The sequence below is a fragment of the Aulonocara stuartgranti genome (assembly GCF_965226115.1).
Source record: "Aulonocara stuartgranti genome assembly, chromosome: 11".
NCBI lineage: Eukaryota > Metazoa > Chordata > Actinopteri > Cichliformes > Cichlidae > Aulonocara > Aulonocara stuartgranti.
Window position 1 is genome coordinate 32,065,749 of NC_138947.1, and position 20,666 is coordinate 32,086,414.

A 20,666-nucleotide genomic window follows, 5' to 3' on the forward strand; every position below is an offset into this window, starting at 1 on the left:
ACACTGCACCATGCATGTAATGAAGCATGTGAACACGGAGTACCAGAATGAGAAGCTAAGTCTCTCTGAAAATAAAATGATTATTTTGGAATATTTAATACTTAGTATGCACATGAAGACTTGAACTGCTGTTTTAAAAATCAGTTTGCGTTGTGCAGTTCCAACAGGCTGAAGGTTTTTATTTAGCCCCAAAGTATACTGAGTGATTCAGACACATTAATCCAACAGGAGTTAATCAAATCATATAGTTCTTTATGGGTTTGCAAGCCTGCAAATAAACAACCCATTCTGGCATGGGTTAACCCTGTTAAACAAACTCTGTTCATAGTTATTGCAGAATTGCTGAGGACTTTTTAGTGTACATGAGACAATGTGAGATTACAGTGATCATCTACAGGCGGTTTTCTTGACATTAAGAAGCAATTAAGGAAAATTAAAACCTTTTATTATTCAGTTATGCTCGATCATCTATCACCTGGTACAAAGAGAGAGGATACACTGTCATGATGACAACACAGGACGGTAGTGTAATCCAATCCAACAAACAAGCTTAGGTACTTCTCAGCTATTGTAAGTGAAATGTGAGCAGAGTGGATTTAAAATGCAGTGCTGTCTTCAAATACATTTCATCATTGTCAGTGAGGGAGGAGAAAGTGCTCCACACCTGACTGCTGTTAGTCTGCTAGGTGACCTGTGGCATGTTAAAACAGCGCTAAATCGCTGATGATACTAGACCTATAATTACATCAGTTTCACACTTTTCAGTGGTTTTAGCTCTTTCTAGTTTTTGCTTGTTTAATGTACTTGTTAGGAAGTGTCGGTCAGAGGGCCCAAAACAGCAATTGCTTCAATTTCAACCAGTCCACCCTGGAGAAAGAGACAGCATCAGTACGGTGAGAATTGTGGTTTTCTGTTGGGTTCAAAGCACAAAAGAATAACTGCATAAAAAGTCTTTGTCAAGTACTCACTCGAGGGAGAGCAGCGACCTGATAGGCAGCCCTGGCTGGGAAGTTGGTGCTAAAGACTAAAGAAAGCAGCTGAGTTAGGCCACCAACACATTTACACATACAGACTTTCAATGACTCACAGATACAGAATCTACAGAAGCTTACAGGACTGCAAAGCAGCCAATTAACTACTGGTACCTGGCATTTATAGTGTTGTCCTTGTCTGACATGCCTTTATATCAACTGATAAACCAAGCAAGCTCTTTATAGTGACTGTCAGAGTAGGAGAAACACAGGTGTGCGAGTACACAAATCAGGGCGTCATCATCAGTCAGCTTGAACAAGCAGTTATTCATCTTATTAGTTACACTTTTGGATTTACATAAACCTGCAAATAGCACTGAATCAACAGAACATTTGTCTTTGTGACAATTTTAATCTGCACAACAATTTAACTATGTTCACACATATTAGACACAATATACATCAAATATCTAAAATTCAGTGTATAATTATCATATATATTCACACAGTTTCATCAGTACAAAAACCAAAACAACACATTATTAGATGCACAATGGGAAATGTATTACAATGAAAAGCCGCAGCAATAATTAAGACACATTAATGAGTTACTACAGAGTGTCCTTGATTGTGCTGGGCACTGCACTACAAAGTTATCTCTGGTTATCTCTCTGTTATCTGGATTCACTGAACCTAACACTCGTGATCACAAAGCTGGTTATCCACTCACTGAGTTAACCAAGGGTTTCCCGATCGAGGTATTTATTACTGATGCTATTAAAAAACTTTAGACACTCCTATTCTCAGAGGTCTGAGGGATCTTCAAGTAATGGTGACGCTATTTTCTGGAGACTTGACTGGTCAGTAGGTGGTGATTTCATACCTGTTGACCTCTAATATGGAAGCACAAGTTACCATGGCGATGTACCCTGGTAAGAAGTGACCACATTTGTGGTACAGAAAACCTGGGGTTAACCCCAAAGCTACCTGGATAAGATGAGTTCCTGTTTTGTAGTAAAGGCCTCTGCTCAGGCAGCAGAATTTATGCCATTGTTGTTCTTGTCGGTTCATGTAACAGCAGCATAGCTGCACCCAACTTCAACCATAGCAAAAGCCTAATCAACCAGAATAAAGTGAAAACACCTGTGACTTGGTGCAGGGCCTTTAAAGACAGAGGTGGACTGAAAGAATAATCTGATTTGACTGTACTGATGTAATCACGGATAATGGACTCAACACAGAGTGCATCAACCTGGGTGCTTGGATCAGTTGATTGTAGGAGCAATACCTGAATTAACTGGCATTAGAAAAATGCCCAGCTATCTTTTCTACCATACTACTTAAACAATGAAATGGATATGGGGGCTTTGTGAATAGACTTAAACTTTTTTTTAAATTTAATCTATGGAATGTCAGATGTGGCAGTCTGTCGTCTGACATTTAGATTAAGATTAAGACCCGTTGGTGGGGGAAGCTCAGGTTTCACTCTGCTAAGTGACTCAGCAAATGTCAGCGTTCCCTGCGAGTGTTTCTGCCCCTGTGTTTCTGAATATTTATTTCATAATTCAACTTGCTCTGGAGTTTCCACAGCATATTTAGAATATAAAGAGGCAAATTGAAGCCCTAGTTGAGTTATTGTAAAGGCCTTCTGGGTGAATACATTACTGGAAAATTAAAGAGTCTATAAAATCTGCTTGTTATGCAGCAGCGCTGTACGTCGTCTGGACTGTGCTGACACCTGGTGGCTAACGTTGTATTGCAAAATGAAAGCCAACAGCAGCAGATAACTCCAAACACATACTGATACACGTTAATGACTGAATCATTGATACTCACATTGCTTGTACACGTCATTGACACTGGTGAAGTCGTTCATATCAGCTAAGAGCACTGTGGTTTTGACAACTTCAGGAAGTAACAAGAAAAGAAAGAAAATAGTGCATGATCGGGTCTGTGGTTGAAAAGTTGAAAGAATTGTCCTGTGCACATGCAAAGAAAGGCAAGGCTCTCTCACCGTTGGTGTAACCACACCCAGCAGCCTTGAGTATTTCAGCCATATTCACCAGAGCCTGAAGAAACAGAAGTCATGTACACGATTGTGCAAAAGTAATTCTCACTTTGGGATGACTTTCAGACCAGTCTTAAATTTATTCTGCAGCATTACAGAGAATTAAGGAATTAACCTGGAATTGGTCTCCCGCAGGAAAACTGGTGGGTTTTTTCAAAAGGCACTATTTTTAAAAGCATTGTCACTAGATTTTCTTTTAAATAATGGACTGCATTTATTCACACTGTAGCAGCCTCCCAATGGCTTGGTTGTGAGCTCAACTCCATTGCGATTATCTCAGCAGTTAGGAATTAGGAACATCTACTGATATCTGGATCGCTTTCAAGTGTCGCTGTACTCCATGTTCATGAATGAATGAAAGAATGAATCAGTGATGATGGGGATTCCAGTGTCACCTGTCTGGTTTGAGCCTGAACACCACCTTCCACCAGCTGTCCACTGGCAGGGTCCATTCCCAGCTGTCCTGAAATATACATGGTTCGATCCACCACCACTGCTTGGCTGGAAAACACACACAAACACGCAAAGACAAAGACTTAGCTACTCTGGGTTTATTTCATTCACAGTGTTAAATCTTATTGTCCTTTCTGCTGATCTTTGCTAAGTAAAGATTTACTAATAATGAAGGAAGTGAGGTTAAAAAAAGTTGTATGTTTGCTTGACTATTACGTCACTTATCTCTCCATGTGTAGGGTTTTAACTGAGGGTTGTTTTTTGACGTTTATTTCCTTTTGAATAATAGATTCATAAAATTGCATTTATGCATCTTCCCTGTTTTAATAATATATACACAGCTTCTTTTCTCGATAAAGAGAACACTCTCTATACCTGTGAGGAGTCTTGAAGTCATTTTTCTGTGCCCCTATTAAACATATGTTTGGGACTGCTTACCTGCATTTGTACAGTAACTGTAAAATTAGAAGCATCATGTCTCAGAGTGATGCTGAAAATAATTCATGCATTTATTTCTTCTAGGTGGGACTATTGTAACTCATTATTATATGGATGTCCTAAAAACTACCTAAAAAGCCTTCAGTTGAGCATTGTATCAAAGTATCATATCACCCCAATAGAGCACTTTGCTCTCAGACAACTGGCATAACTGTGTTTCCTACAATGTTTCAAAGCACAGGTTTCAGCTTCCAGGCCCTTCTTCTGTGGAACCAGCTCTCTGTGCAGATGTGAGCGACAGAAACCCTCTCTGCTTTTAGGATTAGGCTTAAACTTAAGTTAGAGCTGGATCAGGAGGGTCGTTTGATTGTTTGGGGTCTTCTCTGTATTATTTTAGGCTCTTTACCATTTATAACAATATAAAAAAAACTCGACTGGTGTCGTGATTTGACGTCATATAAATAAAATTAAACTGAATTTAATTAATGGCAGACTAAAGTATTGAAAAACCTCGGGCACAGTTTGCTGTTTAACATTTTAGTGGTGTGTAGAGTTTAAAGTGCAGCATCCAAAAATCTGAACTTTGCTCCCAAAAGCTCTGAGAGCATATGCTATCCCACCTCTCCCAGCAGCAATCTTATGGACGAAACAGTGAACTCAGTATAGCTGTATTACCAGATTAAGCAAAAAAAGTCGTGGTGTGTCATCAATGAATTGGCAGTCAGTGCTATTAACAGTCCAAATGTAATGTAGGTTGGTGCTGCGGCAGGTGTGTGCCAGCTGCAACTTTAACCTTAGGGCAATGATTCAAAGCTCTTCTCACCTGTACGGACCGATAGCAGCAGGAGCTTTAGCTGTGCTGATAATCCTCCTGATTAGTGCAGCCATTTCACTGGAAATCTATCGGCCCAAGTGAAAGAAGTAAGTTGTACAACAGAAGGCTGCAAGCAGAAAAAGCGCTGATGTCAGAAGGACGTCAGAGCTGCTTTACCGTAAAAGACATATCACATGCGCAAACACATTTGCCTTTACAGATTTTAGTTCCAAAACTGGTCACTTCAGACATTTTAAAACTCAAGTAAGAGACAATAGTGACAACATATCACATAATCTTACGAAAACGTACCTTGGTTTTTATTGGATTTTTTTGTTGACGCGCGAATACTCTACAAAGCCCCCTGAACACGTCATATCCGGAAGCAAACAAGACCAGCACCAGCGTGAGGAAACCTCACATGGTTGCTAAACGTAAAACTAGAGGGTCCCTGCAGCTGGAACAGCGTTTCTGACACACATCACACTGGGGAACCTTGAGGTAACCTTATGAAGTGTAATTCCTCTGTACGTTTGGTATAGAAATGTTTTTGCTTTGGTTTTGTTAGTTAAAACAACTCCCCAACTTTACGCCAGGTAACGTTGCTAGCAAGCCTGCGTTTTAGCTCAGCATTCAACTGTTTGGGTTAGAAGGTGCTCACATAGCGAGGTCTCAAGCGTCTTATTGTATCTTACAGAAAATGTCTGCGGCTAAAGTCAAAATGCGGGAGAAGAAGATGAGAAATCAGCCCGCCAGTGTGCAGTATCCATCTTCTTCATCTAACGTGGAGAGCAGCACACAGAATGGAGCAGACGCCCCTGGCACCGGTACTCTTGCCTTCCCTGGTTATTTCACGTAGCCTATTACATATTAAACTGGAAGAACGGCCAGCGAGTCCCCTACAGTAATGCAGAACAAAGCACACATGTGTTTTCTTCCACGTATGAAATGGATTCTTGTATAAAAATTTACTGCCAAAATAGTTAAATCGGCAGATAATATGAACCACATAAGCAGAATAAAGCCAAGGTGAACTGAACAGTTTTGCTCTCCTTGGACTGTATCATACATACTTGAAAGATAAGGTCATACATGACTGTATCTGATATAGCTATACATTAAATATCAAACACAACAGAACATTCTTCCTGTCTAAGTAAATGGATATATGTCATATCTGATATTTCTGCTACTTGCCATGCAGTGCGTCCAGAAAGTATTCACAGTGTGTCACTTGTTCCATGTGTTGTCATGGAAGACTCATGAAAACATGTTAGTTGTGCCTTATTCCAAAATGGACTAAATTGTACATGACATTTCTGATAATGACAAAGTGAAACAGCTTGCTTGAAATTCTTGCAAATCTACTAAAAACAAAGGTATAACTTGTAGATGAGTATTCACAGCCTTTGCCATGACACACAGAGTCAAGTTCAAGTGCATCCTGTTTCAACTGATCGACTGTTTTCATAGCTGATTGGAGCCCACCTGTGGTAAATTCACCACTCATCACCTGGCCAGTACCATCCCGACAGTGGAGCATGGTGGTGGCAGCATCATGCTGGGGGATGTTTGTACATGTGCAGCAGTGTACAGAGACATCCTTTATGCTGACCTGCTCCAGAGCGCTCTGGGCCTCAGACTGGGATGAAGGTTCATCTTCCAACAGGACAACAACCCTAAGCACACATCCAAGATAACAAACATAACTGATCCCCATCCAGCCTGATGGAGCTTGGGGGTCTGCAAAAAAGAATAAGAGAAACTGCCCAAAAACAGGTGTGCAGAGCTTAAACTCAAAAAGACTTGAGGCTGTAATTGCAGCCAAAGGTGCTTCAACAAAGTCCTGAGCAAAGGCTTTGAGTACTTATGTACATGTATGCATTTATAGGACTGCATCTGTCTGTGAAGGTTCTCAATCATCCAGCTCATCATAGTCTAAGGAGCCTGGAAAGAAAAGCGTCTGGACTTCTTTAAGTTTCTTGAAGACGTTTCACCTGAGAAGCTTTTTCAGTTCTAGGGTCAAATGGTGGAGAGTCCCAGATTTTAAGCCCTATGGGAGTGCCCCCCCTCCCCCCCCCCCAAGAGGGTCATTGACCCCCTATTAATCCTTTACGTAATCACATGAGCCAAGGTGTGAAAACGGGTGTGGGTCACAATCAGCCAAGGTTTTGGGTGAACCCACTGTGAAAACTAGCCCCACCCTGTCATGTGACTTACTGAGGTCAGATGACCAAGGATGTGAGTGGGCGTTAGGGCGTCTGGAAAGGGATCTCAAAACTGGATTATGGATGGCAGACAGTTGGTGTCGTAAGGCACCGCCTCTGTCCAAAGGACATCTAGAGGGCATTTCGGGCATCTAGAGGACCCCCTTGTCCATGGTCACACTTAATTTGGGACAAATCAGAGCATTTATAGTGAAATAACCTGAGTTCAGGTCTAGCACCTCCTGTTTAACATAGCTTTTTCCAATTGACATTAATAACTTTATGCAAGAATTTATTTCATGTGTAAGAGACCTTCGAGAAAATTATTACTGTTGCTTTGTTTTGTTGCACCTCTGGTAGGAGTATCTCAAGATTTTGTGAGTCTTCCCTATGGACTGTCTGTCACTTGGTTCTTATGATTTTTTTTTTTTCTTTAAAACTTTTTTTAAGTGCCCTCCAAATTTTTGTCTTTCTAGTTCCTCATCTTCCTCTGTCATGTGTTGTTCATACAGTGAATATAGGGAACATATTTTTTCCAAGGGAGGAATCCCTTCTTATTAAGGTTGTTTCTATGATGAGATTCATGTGAAAACAGAATAAACAAGAGGACAAAGATGTTAGATGCCTTATTAAGTTGGGCGAGTTTTCACGCATTTGTAGAGGCAGACCACACTTGACTCACTCTCACTTTTGTTTGACCCCGACAGGAAAAAATGCTGATCCTCTCAAAGGTGGTCTTTCGGAGGTGCACCCCTCTACAGAAAGGCAGAAGAAAACTCCCCACCAGAGCGGATGGGTCCGTGGACATCATAAAGATGGTGGTGGCTACACTAAGGAGATGCCCAAATACGTCACTGGTAAAATCTCAACATTTTTTACATCCATCCATCCATTCGCTTCCGCTTCTCCTTTTCAGGGTCGCGGGGGGCGCTGGAGCCTATCCCAGCTGTCATAGGGCGAGAGGCAGGGTACACCCTGGACAGGTCGCCAGTCTGTCGCAGGGCTAACACACAGGGACAGACAACCATTCACACTCACATTTACTCGCACATTCACACCTAGTGACAATTTGGATTATCCAATTAACCTATCCCCATTTTTTACATATTAAGTTTAATTCAGAGCATAGACAGTCATGAAAGAAATGAATTGTAAAGGTATTCATGAACAGAGACCGTCCAGTGAATGACTTCCATCTCCATCTTTACCTTCCTCACTCAGCTGGAGCTTTTGCAAGGGCCAGGGCTGCAGAGGTGAGCGCCATGTTGAAAGCTGTCAGAAAGACCACAAGCAGCAGCCGTGTGTTTGAAGCTCTGCCCAAACACATGAGGAGACGAGCCATGAGCCACAACACCAAGCGGCTTCCTCACAGACTGAGAGAGGTGGCCAACAGAATGGTAAATTTCTGGACGTATTTTATTTTCAGCACTTGAATGTCTCACAAACACCTCCATACCCTTGTTTTATATACAAAGTCCTCCACTCTGAGTACCTGGGACATGTCCACTCACTTGTCCTTCCTCTGTCAGCGGGAGAAGGGTCTCCAGGCTGGCTCCAAAAAGAAGAAGGAGCAAGCAAAGAGCAAGAGCCGCAAGGCCCGGCGGCGTCACGGAAACCTGCTGCTGGAGTTCAATCGCCGTCAGCGGAAGAACATTTGGCTAGAAACGCACATTTGGCACGCCAAGCGCTTCCACATGGTTAAAAAGTGGGGTTACTGCCTCGGGGACAGGCCCACATACAAATGCTACCGGGCTTGCTACAGAGCAATGAGCAGCCACTGCCTCCTACAGGTAACCACCTGCTGTTCACACAGACTCTGTGAATAATTTGTTTTTACGTACTGTAATGTCGCTGTCTGGAACATCAGCTTACATTTTGCATTATCTCTGCTCAGGATCTCTCTTATTACTGCTGCATAGAGCTGCAGGGGGACGAAGACAAGCTTCTAGCTGCTCTTTCACAGCTGACCAGCAAGGAAGCAGGTAAGAAATAATAGAGGTTTTCCGTTGGGCTTCTCTCTTTGCCTTCAGACAATAGTTCTGATGGCAAAAGAACCAGACGGGTTTTTATCAGCAACTCCTGCTAACTTACACATTTAGTTTAAGTAGTGTAGTTATATGCCTTTTCTTTTCTTTTCTAGGCCCTACGTTTGCTGCAGCACTGTGTCTGTCAGGAAGGAGACAGGGCAGTGTCATGGTGTACAGAGCTGGACGGTACCCCTCACAGCCCCTGGGGCCCGTCACCTTCCTCTGGAGACCCCGCACACAGGGCTCAGTGCACAGGCAGCTGTGGATCTGGGCTCATCCCACTCTTAAGCAGGTGTGACTGGTTTTAGAGGTCTGCTGGTTGTAAATTATTTTTATGGTTGGCCTTTCGAATTTTTACTTGATATTATTACATTTACAAATGACTCCAGCAGGACTGTTAATTCCATATACGGTATCCTCCTTCCAGGATCTTCTGCCTGAATTACAAACTGTGTGTCAGTGTTGTGAGGCTGTATTACCTCCGGCTGCACCAGTAGAGGTTAATCCCACCTTGGAGGCAGAGTCAGAGCCTGAAAACACACCTGAGGCCAAGCCGGTACCTGGAACCAAGAGAAAGCGTAGCTGTAAAGATGCCACTGGACCCCCTGCAAAGAAGATCCTGGGTGATGGAACAAGATTACGCTCCACCCCAGTGAGCTGGAGGTCCAGCTCAAATGGAATAGTTATAAAGTTTGTGTCATTTCAGGAACAAACCGAAGCGTTTGATTGAACGTTTATTTAGGAGATTGGATTTTACTGTAGATGTTGATGATTGTTTCATTCACTTTATTCTTTGTGTGTGTGCGTGCAGCGATCTCACAATGGAGATTGTACGCTATCGGCTGATTGGACCACAGTCCCATTCGGTGTTGGTAGACACTTTAGAAGCTGCTACAGGCTGTGATGTAAGAACTGTACTATGTTATTAACTTGAATTGTTCCCAAAAGGCGTTTTTCATTTACACTTCATGCTTGAATTTGTTTTTTGTAAACAAGGAAGTGCCGAAATCCCAGACGTGCTCCCTCTGGTGGCCTCAGCACTGCTCAGATGAGGCCAAGATGACTCTGCATCAACAACAAGCTGATATCTTTAACATCCTGAAAGGTTTGTTTTTCCTCTACTTTTTAAAATCCCTGATTACTTATTTTGCTAGTTGATTGTGTGTCCAGGCTTTTCTGTCTCACCCTGACTGTCGTTCACATAGGCATCTATTCGACCGCCGAGCTCCCCTCAGGCACGGTGCTGGGTCTGACTGTGGATGACCCGAGGCTCACTTTACCAAGAAAGAGAGTTAAAGCTTTGCCTTGTGTAAAGCAGGCACAAGGTAAAATCAGATATACCAGATATGACGGTGGAGGAGGGGAAAGGGGTTTTAAAGTCGAGTACTTGTACATCTCACAGTATATCGACACTGTTGCTTCTCTCCTGCCGCAAAATCTGACATAGCAGAGAGTCAGTCTGTTGTTTCTGGTCCTGAGGTTGTTTCAGTGAGTACACATCTGGTTCTGTGCTCCGGGGAGCCTCTGCTTCGCCATGCAGATGTTCCAGGTTCGAATCCTGGCAGAACCCTGTACTCGAAACACACCCTTAGTGACTGACAACAGCTGACTTATGAGAAGATGCTTGAAAGAGGTCTGTTTTTAAAAGGGCCCTTTAGTGATTTAAATCAGATGTACCATATTCATGATCCATTCTCATTGCATAAATGGAAAAATAGAATAAAAGTCTCTTTTGTTATCTTAACATAATTATTATACTTGATATTCAATGTCTTATATCAAGCTGTTAGTTTCTAGTTTTTCTTTTATCAAATTTCAGTAGGAAGTTGATCATCAGGCATATTTCAGACTGTGAGGGAAAAGCAACAAAAAATATGTGAACATATGAATAAACAGGAAAATTCTACAATTAAAAATAGAACTGCTTGGCTAATAAATTTATGCCTTTATATTTTCCCTCAGCCTTAATGGCTTCGCAGCATCATGAGGCTGTAATAAGTTTAAATTGGGAACCTTTTATTGTTCATGTGGGTGGAGCTCTGACAAACAGGTTTGCTGTGATATCTGGGTAATATTGCTCAGTACTATTTTTCTTTGCCTCATCCTGCTTTACAGTAGGAGTACTGAGTTATTATAGAAAATGCATATTTGATGTCTAGCATCTGAACTAAGTCAGGTTTAAATCTTCATATTGGACTTTATTGACTATACAGATGACTAGACACAGTACAGATTTTCTTGTACTAGATGGGTGTTTTGCTTCTCTTTGATAAATCGGTGGTGAAATGGGACCCACAGGGGCATAACATTATGATTGATCACTCTGTGGCCATCCCTAATCAGCTGCAACATTAAAACAACCTGCCCTGCTGTTGCCATGGTGGTGTGTGCTAGTCTGCACCGATGCTTATGTGGGTGGTATATGTTAAAGTAACATCCACATAAATTCCAGGACCCAAGGTTTCCCAGCAGAGCGCTGCATTGCACCGTGATATGTTATTACTTTAACGCTCTGTGTTTTGAATTATTTTGGCAAATCAAGTTCTATTAAGGCCAAACCCAGTGTGAGAGATGCAAACATGACTTTGGCTGCATACATGAAAACTCTGCAGATGTAACAATGTTTTTTTTTTGTTTTGTTTTTATTAAATCATTGATAAATCACCTGCTTATCAAAATTTTAGATCATAAAGCAGAGGTCGAGGGACTCTGTCTCACCTCACATTAGTGATGCTGGTTATATAGGGGTATGCCATGTATGTGTGTTTCTTCCAGAGGTGGACGAAGAGAAGAGGCGGAAGCTGATGTTGGAGGGAGTACCAGAGCCTTGCTGTCAGAGTTTCATTTGGGAACAGTCTGTGCGAGACAATGTCACCGATAACAAGATATCTGAGCAGGTAGCTTATTCTCCCGCCACTAGCATTGTCGTCGTATCGTGCGTTAGCCTCTCCATTCCTGAAAGAGCACATGTGGCTCTTACTTGTTACACTTTCTGTTACCGCCTGCAGGAGCTGAACCGTATGAGGAGTGAGGTGCTGGTGCCAGGCTCCAGGCTGAGCCCAACTCCCCTGCAGGGTCGTGTCCCCATTCTCCTTGTTGAGCAGCCGGGCAAGCAGGTTGGGCATGAGATGAGCTCGTGGGGTGCTGGATGGGACCTGTTGCTTCCCAAAGGCTGGGGGATGGCCTTCTGGATCCCACTGGTAATACGTTTTGGAGTATTTTTTTACTTTTCCTTGGAGTGGTTTGGGTGCTTTCACACTACTTGGTTTGGTTAAATCGAATGCTGCCACGTTTACTTATTTACTGTGTTGTTGGGTTGATGTACTGTGAACTCATATAGTGAGTTTTAGTTTGCTTCACAGTGCACTGTGGTGTGGTTTATTTCTTGTTACAGTGGAGGTTTCAAGAAGAAAATAAAAGACAGATCTGAATGTTTGAAAGTGTTTTGGAAAAATTCTGTAAAGATGAGATGAAAAATACTCAAAGGATAAATTCAAATGGTTTATTATTTAGATAAGTTGAAAAAAAAGTTAAACAAGCAAGTAAATGAAGAAACAAGGTAGAGGAGAGAAAACCCCAACAATCCCCTCTGAGCAAGCACTTGGCGACAGTGGGGAGGAAAAACTGCCTTTAAACGGGCAGGAACCAGGAGTGGACAGTCAACTGCTGGGACTGGTTGGGGGGGGTTAACAGAGGTGGAGCAAGACGAGGCTACATCAGGTGAGGAAGCAGTAGCGTCTCTCCTCCGGAACAAGTGGAACCATTTTTTCTTTTTTTTCAGGCACTTTTCCACGAGCGCTTTTTTTCTCCAGGATGAGATTTCTCAACTCATCAATTGTTTCTGTGTTTTGCTTTTCAAGTCTCTCACATCTTTGTTCCACCTCTTCTAATGTTGCTTGTTGTTCTTCAAGCTTGTCTTGGAGTTGTTTGGATGTTGCCTCCTGTATCAGCTTGTCCTTGTGCATGTCTGCATTTCTCTGTTGCACTTCTTTGTGCTTGTCTTCTAACTGCTCGTTTCTTTTCTGGATTTCTTGGAGCGTGAGCTGCAGGTCTTCATGTATTTTGTCTTGTTGTTCTTTTTGTGCCTGCATTTGAGTGTTTTCACGCTTCAAGTTATTATATTCCACCAAAATCACCTTAACGAGCTCTGAGTTGTTTCTTGCATTTTGCTCGATCCTTTGCTGCATCTGTGAGCAGCGTTTCTCCAGTTTGTCCTTTTCTTCTTCCGCTTTAGTTGCTTTGTCCTCCAGCTGATTACAAAACTCTTGCAGTTTTAGACTGTATCTTATCAGTCATCGTTTTATTGTCTTTGAGCTGGTTGGTCATTTCTTTTAGTTCTGCACTCTTTTGCCTGTTTTCTTTAATGAGGTGCACAATCTGCTCTCGGGTTTGAGCAAACTTGATTCCCCAGCCCTCATTAATAATTTTTATGTCCGGCTGGCGCTGTTGTCTGTCTTCCAGCTCTTTACTTTGGGCTTCCATTCGTCTACACTTGTTCTCCAGTTGAAGTTTCTCTTCTTCAATTTGTTGCATTTTTTTCTGGAGAAGGTAGTTTTCATTCCTGCTCTCCTCTAACGCCCTTTGGAAGGATGACACGCCATTTGGGGAAATTGGCCGGCCACGCCAGGAAGGAGAGGCGGCGTAATCTTTTTGAATTGGTTGTTTTTTGTTTTTTTTTCTTGGAAACATGTTCGAGTTTCAATACGATGACTTTGTTTCTGTGGTGAACGTTTGTAGGCTGCAAACACAGATGCTGCTAAAACGAACTAAAACTTGCTGTTTCTCACCCCTACATAAGGAAACGCATCAAAGGACCTAAGATTCTTAAGATCTCCCTATGACATCATCACTAGGGATGGGTACCGGTGTCCGGTTCTGTCATAAACGGTAGTAACCAGACCGAAAAGCAGCGCACATTTCGGTGCTTTATTTCGGTGTTTTTTCTTCCTGAGCTGTGATACACTTTAGATTCTAGCCAATCATTTTACGTTTCCGAGGATAGTAGGCGGGCCCAGGTATGTACGTTCTTTTAGAGCAGAGCTACAGATTAAAAATGCCCAAGGCGAAGCGGTCAAAAGTCTGGCTGTACTTCACAGCAAAAGATGCAAACTCAGCAGCCTGCAACAAGTGCTTTAAGCTGATACTGTGATACTGTGCAAAGGAGGTAACACCTCAAATCCGATGAAACACCTGGCGACGCATAGCGGGTTTTTTTTAAAAGCCGAGAAATGCGCCGTATTTGATAGCTTGCTGCGAGACCTCACACCGTGCACATCTACTGCGCGTGGGTTGCCTGTTATCAGACCTGGAGTTTGCAACATCCCCCAAAAACCCGAAGAGTAGAGTCCTGGCCCCTAGCCCTGCCAGTGTAGCAGCAGCAGCCGTTCTTCTCTGCGTGAGTAGCTTAATGTTGTTCGTGTGTAATTTACGTTGAGTAGGCTAACCACGTTATTACGTTAATGCATGTAAGGTGAACTAGCAAACATCATCATAGCTACATACGGCTGTCTTCTTGTTTGATGGCAGATACTCCCTTCACCCTGGCCAAAAAGGCTAAAATGACCAAAGAAAAAGTGGAAAACAGTTAAACATGAGAGGTTTTTGGACAAAGTTTGTGTTCTCCATTCTTTAAGCACCGGTTTGAGCACCGTTTAAGCACCGGCACCGTTTCAAAAATACCGGTTTGGCACCGGTATCGGATAAAACCTAAATGATACCCACCCCTAATCATCACTCCCTAAGCCAATGAGATTGTCACAAGACATTTTGGAATGGGGTATTTTTTTAAAACTGTTTTTTAAACTGTTTTCAAACTTAACTTAAAATTTCAGTGTTTCCTAGTTGTGGACTATTGGTTAGTCCAGCCGATTATGAAATTAATTGTCACAAACATCCCTAATATTATATAACAGACAACAGAAAACAAGAGTTTTTTTTTTTCTATGCAATAGAGCTATAATAAAAGTTATTTTAAATTATCCTACTTTTTATAAAAGAGAACATTTATTAAAGAATATGTATTTAATTAAAAAACTCTGTTCATCTAAAGCAGGGGTCAGCAACCTTTAAGACCCAAAGAGCCGAAGATCCATAATTGGCCTATCTGGGGTTGAAAGTCTCGATAAATGCACGGCGTTTCACCGGGTACACCGGCTTCCGCGAGTGTGACGCTTACTTTGAGCTATGAAAAAATAACAAAATATAATTTTATTTGTATATTGCAAAATCACAATAATCTTCCAATTTAGAACTACAAGTTAAAAAAAAAAAAAAGAACTAACATAAATAAAATACACTTCAGCTAAATACTAATTTATTTTCCCAAACCACGCGGAGCCGCACTATAAGGACTAAAGAGCCGCCCCCTGATCTAAAGGGTATAACAAAAAGGGGGAGCTTCCTGCTCGAAAATGAAATGTCCCCACTGGGCGATCGTGGCTCACGAGTTAGCCTTGTAATCGGAAGGTTGCCGATTCGAGTCCCGGCTTGGACAGTCTCGGTCGTTGTGTCCTTGGGCAAGACACTTCACCCGTTGCCTACTGGTGGTGGTCAGAGGGCCCGGTGGCGCCAGTATCCGGCAGCCTCGCCTCTGTCAGTGCTCCCCAGGGTGGCTGTAGCTGTAGCTATAGCTACATAGCTGTAGCTATAGCTACAGCTATGTAGCTTGCCATCACCAGTGTGTGAATGTGTGTGTGAATGGGTGGATGACTGAACGTGTAAAGCACTTTGGGGCTCTTAGGGACTGAGTAAAGCGCTATACAAATACAGGCCATTTACCATTTTTCTGGGCGTGGGTGCTTAACTAGTTAAAAAGAACAAAAAAACAAACAAACATCTGTCTCCTATTTTTTTTATGTCACACAGGAAAGAAGCTTCAATATCTGATGAGAAGACATTAATTTGTTGGTGTTTGTGGTGTTTGGTGCAGTTTTCTTGTTTTCTGGGTTGTTGTTTATTTACAGTGAAGATGAAGATCTCTAACAAGTTGATTTGTTCACATTTGCACATCTTAATTTTTAAGAGGAATGTGATTTTTGAGTTTGTGCACTATATGCATGTAAGGCAACCGTTTCCTCTTTCACTATTTTTGTGTGCTGCATTTTTCTCTTTTAACAAAAGGGGGACAAAAGACATTTAAGTCGACCTAAGATGATTTGTTAAAATTTTTACAAGGTCTTACTGAGGTGATGCAAAGTGAAACATGCTTTCTTCTATTTTGGTAATGTGCTGGAAAAGCTTGAAAATTGACCTGGAATGTGCTTAAAAAGTGCTTGAATTTGACCCTGAAAAATGTGTATGAACCCTGAGTGGGGCAAAAGCAGATACAGTGGGGGGAATGATTATTTGATCCCATACTGAATTTGTAGCTTTGCTCTCTTTGCTGTTCCTCCACAGCTGAAAAACACTTATGGGATTTTGTCATCACCCTGCGCCGTGGCCAGTGTGGATCCGATAAATTGATACCATTAAAATCTTGGACAAGTTCGAATATGGCTCATCTTGACCTCAAGTTCAGAGGTCAAGTTTTCTGACAATCTTGTGAATGTGGTAACTTGACAACAAGGCCACATAGGATCTAAAATTGATACCATAGTTGTGTCTTCTAGGTACTAGCAGTTTTTATGGAAGTTTAATTTTAATGGAGGGAGATCAACCAAAAATCAAGAATAAATGCATTACATATGTTATAAATTGATTTACATGTCATTGAGTGAAATGGTATTTGATCCAGAATTCTGGCTTAAAAATCATGGATGAAAACGGCTAAAGGATGGGTCTTCCAGCATGACCATTACCCAAACGTGGCTAAAAAAGAAGCTCATTAAGATCACAGCTAACCAGTTCTCAATCCTCAATATGAAGTCTGTGGAGGGAGCGTATGCTTTGAGTTACCAAGAATCAGCCAAGAAATGTAAAGCATTTAGAGCTGCTGTAAAGATGAGTGCAAACCTAGTAAGCAAGTTCTGTTTTACTTCACATCTATTTCACTCGTAAATCAGTAAAACGGTGCATAACTTTTGTAATTTATTTCCTCTGGATTTTGGTTCATGTTCCAACTCTCTCCATGAAAATAAAGGCTGTTAATTTCTTTGTAATTAAACTAACTTACAGTTTCTGCAGGAGATCAAATGACCATTTCCCCCTTTGTGTATGATAAAATCAAAAAACTATAGAATAGAAAAATACATCTGCTTGTCAGCTGTTCAAGAAATGATCTTATAATTAGCCTGTTAAAAAAAAAAAAAAAAAATACAATAAAGGGTCACTTGGTAACTATATTTCCACTTTACTTGTTTGCCATCAAGTTGTTGTGGACTGTAAGCTCTGAGAGTTAATAATCAGTTGTTTTTCCTTGAATCCTGACTCCACAGAACATACATGTGCACATTAGAAGCAGAAACATTTAATAATGGTCACTTCTTCTTTTTCTTGTTTGTCTGTTGGTTTGCAGATGAAAAATGTAACAATGTATCTTTTTCTTGGTTTAACCCCCCCAAATAACCTAAACTGCATGAAAGGAAGCACACTTGACATGTCGATAACACCACCTTCATCTGATAACCTACTACCCAACTGCTTAAGGCTGGATCACCTAGACTGGTTGCAAATAAGCCAGATGGTGATATCAGAGATTCTCAGGCTTTCACTTTATATTTGCTTCCTCATTTTATTGAAAATGTAGAGTGATGTTGGTAAGATATGCTATAATACTGTAGGGCCTTTACCTTACAAAATGAAGCATCTTGAGGTGACTGTTGTGCTATATAAATAACGTTGAATTGACTGAAGCCCTCAGATTTGCTTTACCTCTGAAGTCGGCTAAAAATCCATCTCTTCTGTGTCGTTTCTCCCTCCTGCAGGTGTACAGAGGAGTTCGCATAGGTGGACTCAATATGAGTCTGAAACACTCTCAAAACAAAGCAGCGCCTCACTTTCCCCGTGATTATCCAGACTGCCCCGCAGGCATGCGTTTTCAGGAGGAGCAGGAGGCCGAGCTGCTGAACAAGTTTAAAAGGTCAGCTGGATACTGAGTAGGGAAGGAAGAAAAATATTAATGCAGTGTGTGATTAATTTTTATCAAACATGGTGAGGTCCGTTTTCAGTGGGGACGTTTTGTCCTGCCAAAGCTTTTGTGTATCTTGTAATATTATTCTGGCGTCTAACTACTATGTCAGCCTGCAGACAGAAAACAGAATCTTAAGAACTTGCCCAGAATCTCAAAGTCGTTTATACATGTTGGATATGTTTCTCCAATTTGTTTTAATTAACTGCTGGCAACGTTAAAAGCAATCTTTCAAATGTGATGGTAAAATATTTTTAGTTACATAAACATTGGCTGAGGTGATAATGAGACTTTATTGGAACTAAAAACTCTTCGCCGTGTTCTGTTTTTAGTGTAAAGTCATAAACGGGGGTAATAATATTCATAATCTACAGCCTGAGTGGCGAGATCAGCAGTAGATTAGAGGTTTTGATAAGAGGAAGCACTCCAAAGATGTGACCCAGTTAATTTTCATAATGCGGATCTCTGTCGCCATGCAAATGAGATGCTAATAAAGTCGCTTGTCCCCTTCTATCCACTGCTCGACACTTGTGATGTCTTGCATAAATTGGCAAGGTTGCCCAATGGTTTGACAAGGTTTGCCCTTTTGACCTCTCCGTAGGCATCCACCCGCCAAGAGGACCAATTACATTAAGCATGGCTGTGTGGCTCCTTTCTGTTGCCCTTGGCAACAGCTGGCAGAGGAGTGGGAGATCATCGTGCGGGAAGGAGGCACCCAGAAACGAACCACAGCACAGGCTGACGCTGTGACCGAGGAGAGGACATCACAACAGGCGATCAGCATAACAAAACCTCCGAGCCGATTCACTGTACTGAGGTACATGTTTTAAACGTTTGTGGTGTTCTTTTCTTAGAGTGAAGATAAACTTTTATCAGTACTGACGTGTACACTAACATACACGCACTGGTGCTCCCAAAGTGCCTTTATCACACACGTCTAAATCGCACTTTTAGAAATATTAATGCAGCAGACTTTTTAGAGTCCCTTGAGATTAATGTGCTGTGTTTTTGGGAGGCCGTGGACTCCAATCATCTCTTTCCTCCTCTTTGTATTTTTTATTAAGAGACACAATCGCTGCTTTTGACAGCTTTGATGCATGCTGCTTCTCCAGTCGTACCCCCCTTTCATCATAATGTCCCCGATGAGAATACCCAAAGTACATCCAGCCTTAAATTGCTGCAATACATCACTGTGATTAGTGGAGGGGAAAAGTAGCATCTATCCTCATAAAACCATCACATAAGCTTTGAGTAATGACTGACTTTATGGGAAAAAAATTGGATTGATTTTCACCGTCCATTGGCTCCCTTTTTGTTTTCAACATTAGGCATTAAAAATGTTCTCCAACAAAATTTGGTCTATGAGGATGGCTAATGGGGCCAATGAAAATGCTACTTTTCCTTTTAGTATTAATCACCTGATTTAAATGGGGCTTTTTAAACAAATTTCTTTTTTGCTTCCTAGGAACAGAAAGGCTTTGAAGCTGCTTTCTGCCTGGTGCAGACCCACAACATCCAAAGGTCAGAGGCCATGCCGTGTTGGCGAGCTACCGCCTATCAGCTGTGAAGCTGTGACGTCGTTCCTGTCAGCACATGCGATGAGTCTGGTGTGGGTGCATGTGTCGCTGCCGTCAAAGGGCAAACCGGAGTACCATGCCATGTTATGCGTGCCAACTCCAGATGACCTAAAGGCGCTAGGAAATCGACAAGGAACTGGCGGTCCTCAGGAGCCACCACACAGAGACCACTTTAAAGGCAGAATTAAACGCAGAAAAAAGGACCCTAAGAAGGCTGCAACACCCTCTGTAACTCCTGATAAGCCTGATGGCAAGAAGGCAGACCTCATCTTTGCTTCTGACTTAGACACCAACGCATCCAAAGACCCTAAATCCTTCTCGGAGTCTTCCTCAGACCTCGTCCTAGGGCTGTGGCCGGATCCTCTGCCCAGTGTTGCCTCTCACTGCTCCCGGGTGACCGTGGGCTGGGTCACTCAGGGTGACTTCTCCATGTCTGCAGGCTGCGGGGAGGCTCTTGGATTTGTGAGCGTTGCTGGGCTCCTTAATACCCTCCTCAATCAGACAAGCGAACACAAAGGAAAGCTGCTGCTTCGGAACCCCACCTCCTTGCACTACCGCTTTGCTAAGATCAACATAGAGGTCTGAGGTCTGTTTTAGTCTATGCAAGTTAATGCCAAGAGTTCAGTAAATTGTTTGATGTTTCATTTGTTCAGTGATTTGATGGAATCTGTGTGCCTTGACTGAAGATTTATTGACTTGCATGGCATCACAACAAGCAACTAATTGACTTTTTAGTTGAGTATAGTATACTCTGAGATACATCTTTACCTTTTGTTTTACTTAGTTAAATCAATAATCTGTAAAAGAATCGGTTGAATACTGTAAATGAATGAGAGCCTTGGTTTGTCTCAGAAAGATTAAAACTTTAAGTTTGGGTTTCCTGAATGAATGGATTTGATGAGTTATGTTACAGACTTTGTGTTTAAGAGGGTGTTTGCAGCTTCCATTGCATTGAAGAGGTTTTGAGTATATGCTATGAAATAGGCGTACTATACTGAACAGAACTGCTGTTGTGGGAAACCACAGCCATTAACCTACAATCAACAT

General features: G+C 41.9%; 2 protein-coding genes across 3 annotated transcripts; one reads left to right on the forward strand and one right to left on the reverse strand.

Annotated features, from left to right (window-relative positions):
* Positions 1-428: 428 nt before the first annotated feature.
* LOC309717808 (2-iminobutanoate/2-iminopropanoate deaminase-like) lies at positions 429-5,134 on the reverse strand. Of its 2 annotated transcripts, none has more exons than XM_082552668.1 (7): positions 5,057-5,134; positions 4,754-4,830; positions 3,435-3,540; positions 2,986-3,040; positions 2,808-2,876; positions 969-1,024; positions 429-867 (listed from the first exon to the last, which is right to left on the reverse strand). In XM_082552668.1, the coding sequence occupies exons 2-7, from the start codon at positions 4,816-4,818 to the stop codon at positions 808-810; spliced, it is 411 nt and encodes a 136-aa protein (XP_082408794.1). In that variant the 5' UTR covers positions 4,819-4,830; positions 5,057-5,134; the 3' UTR covers positions 429-807. The 2 variants fall into 2 exon arrangements, with proteins under 2 accessions (XP_082408794.1, XP_082408793.1); XM_082552667.1 differs by having other exon boundaries at positions 4,754-4,871; positions 5,057-5,101.
* pop1 (POP1 homolog, ribonuclease P/MRP subunit) lies at positions 5,131-20,504 on the forward strand. The gene is made up of 16 exons (XM_082552661.1): positions 5,131-5,245; positions 5,442-5,571; positions 7,659-7,808; positions 8,173-8,348; positions 8,481-8,741; positions 8,846-8,933; positions 9,092-9,270; positions 9,406-9,668; positions 9,790-9,883; positions 9,975-10,083; positions 10,184-10,303; positions 11,754-11,875; positions 11,987-12,178; positions 17,840-17,994; positions 18,644-18,859; positions 19,508-20,504. The coding sequence occupies exons 2-16, from the start codon at positions 5,445-5,447 to the stop codon at positions 20,202-20,204; spliced, it is 2,949 nt and encodes a 982-aa protein (XP_082408787.1). The 5' UTR covers positions 5,131-5,245; positions 5,442-5,444; the 3' UTR covers positions 20,205-20,504.
* Positions 20,505-20,666: the final 162 nt, after the last annotated feature.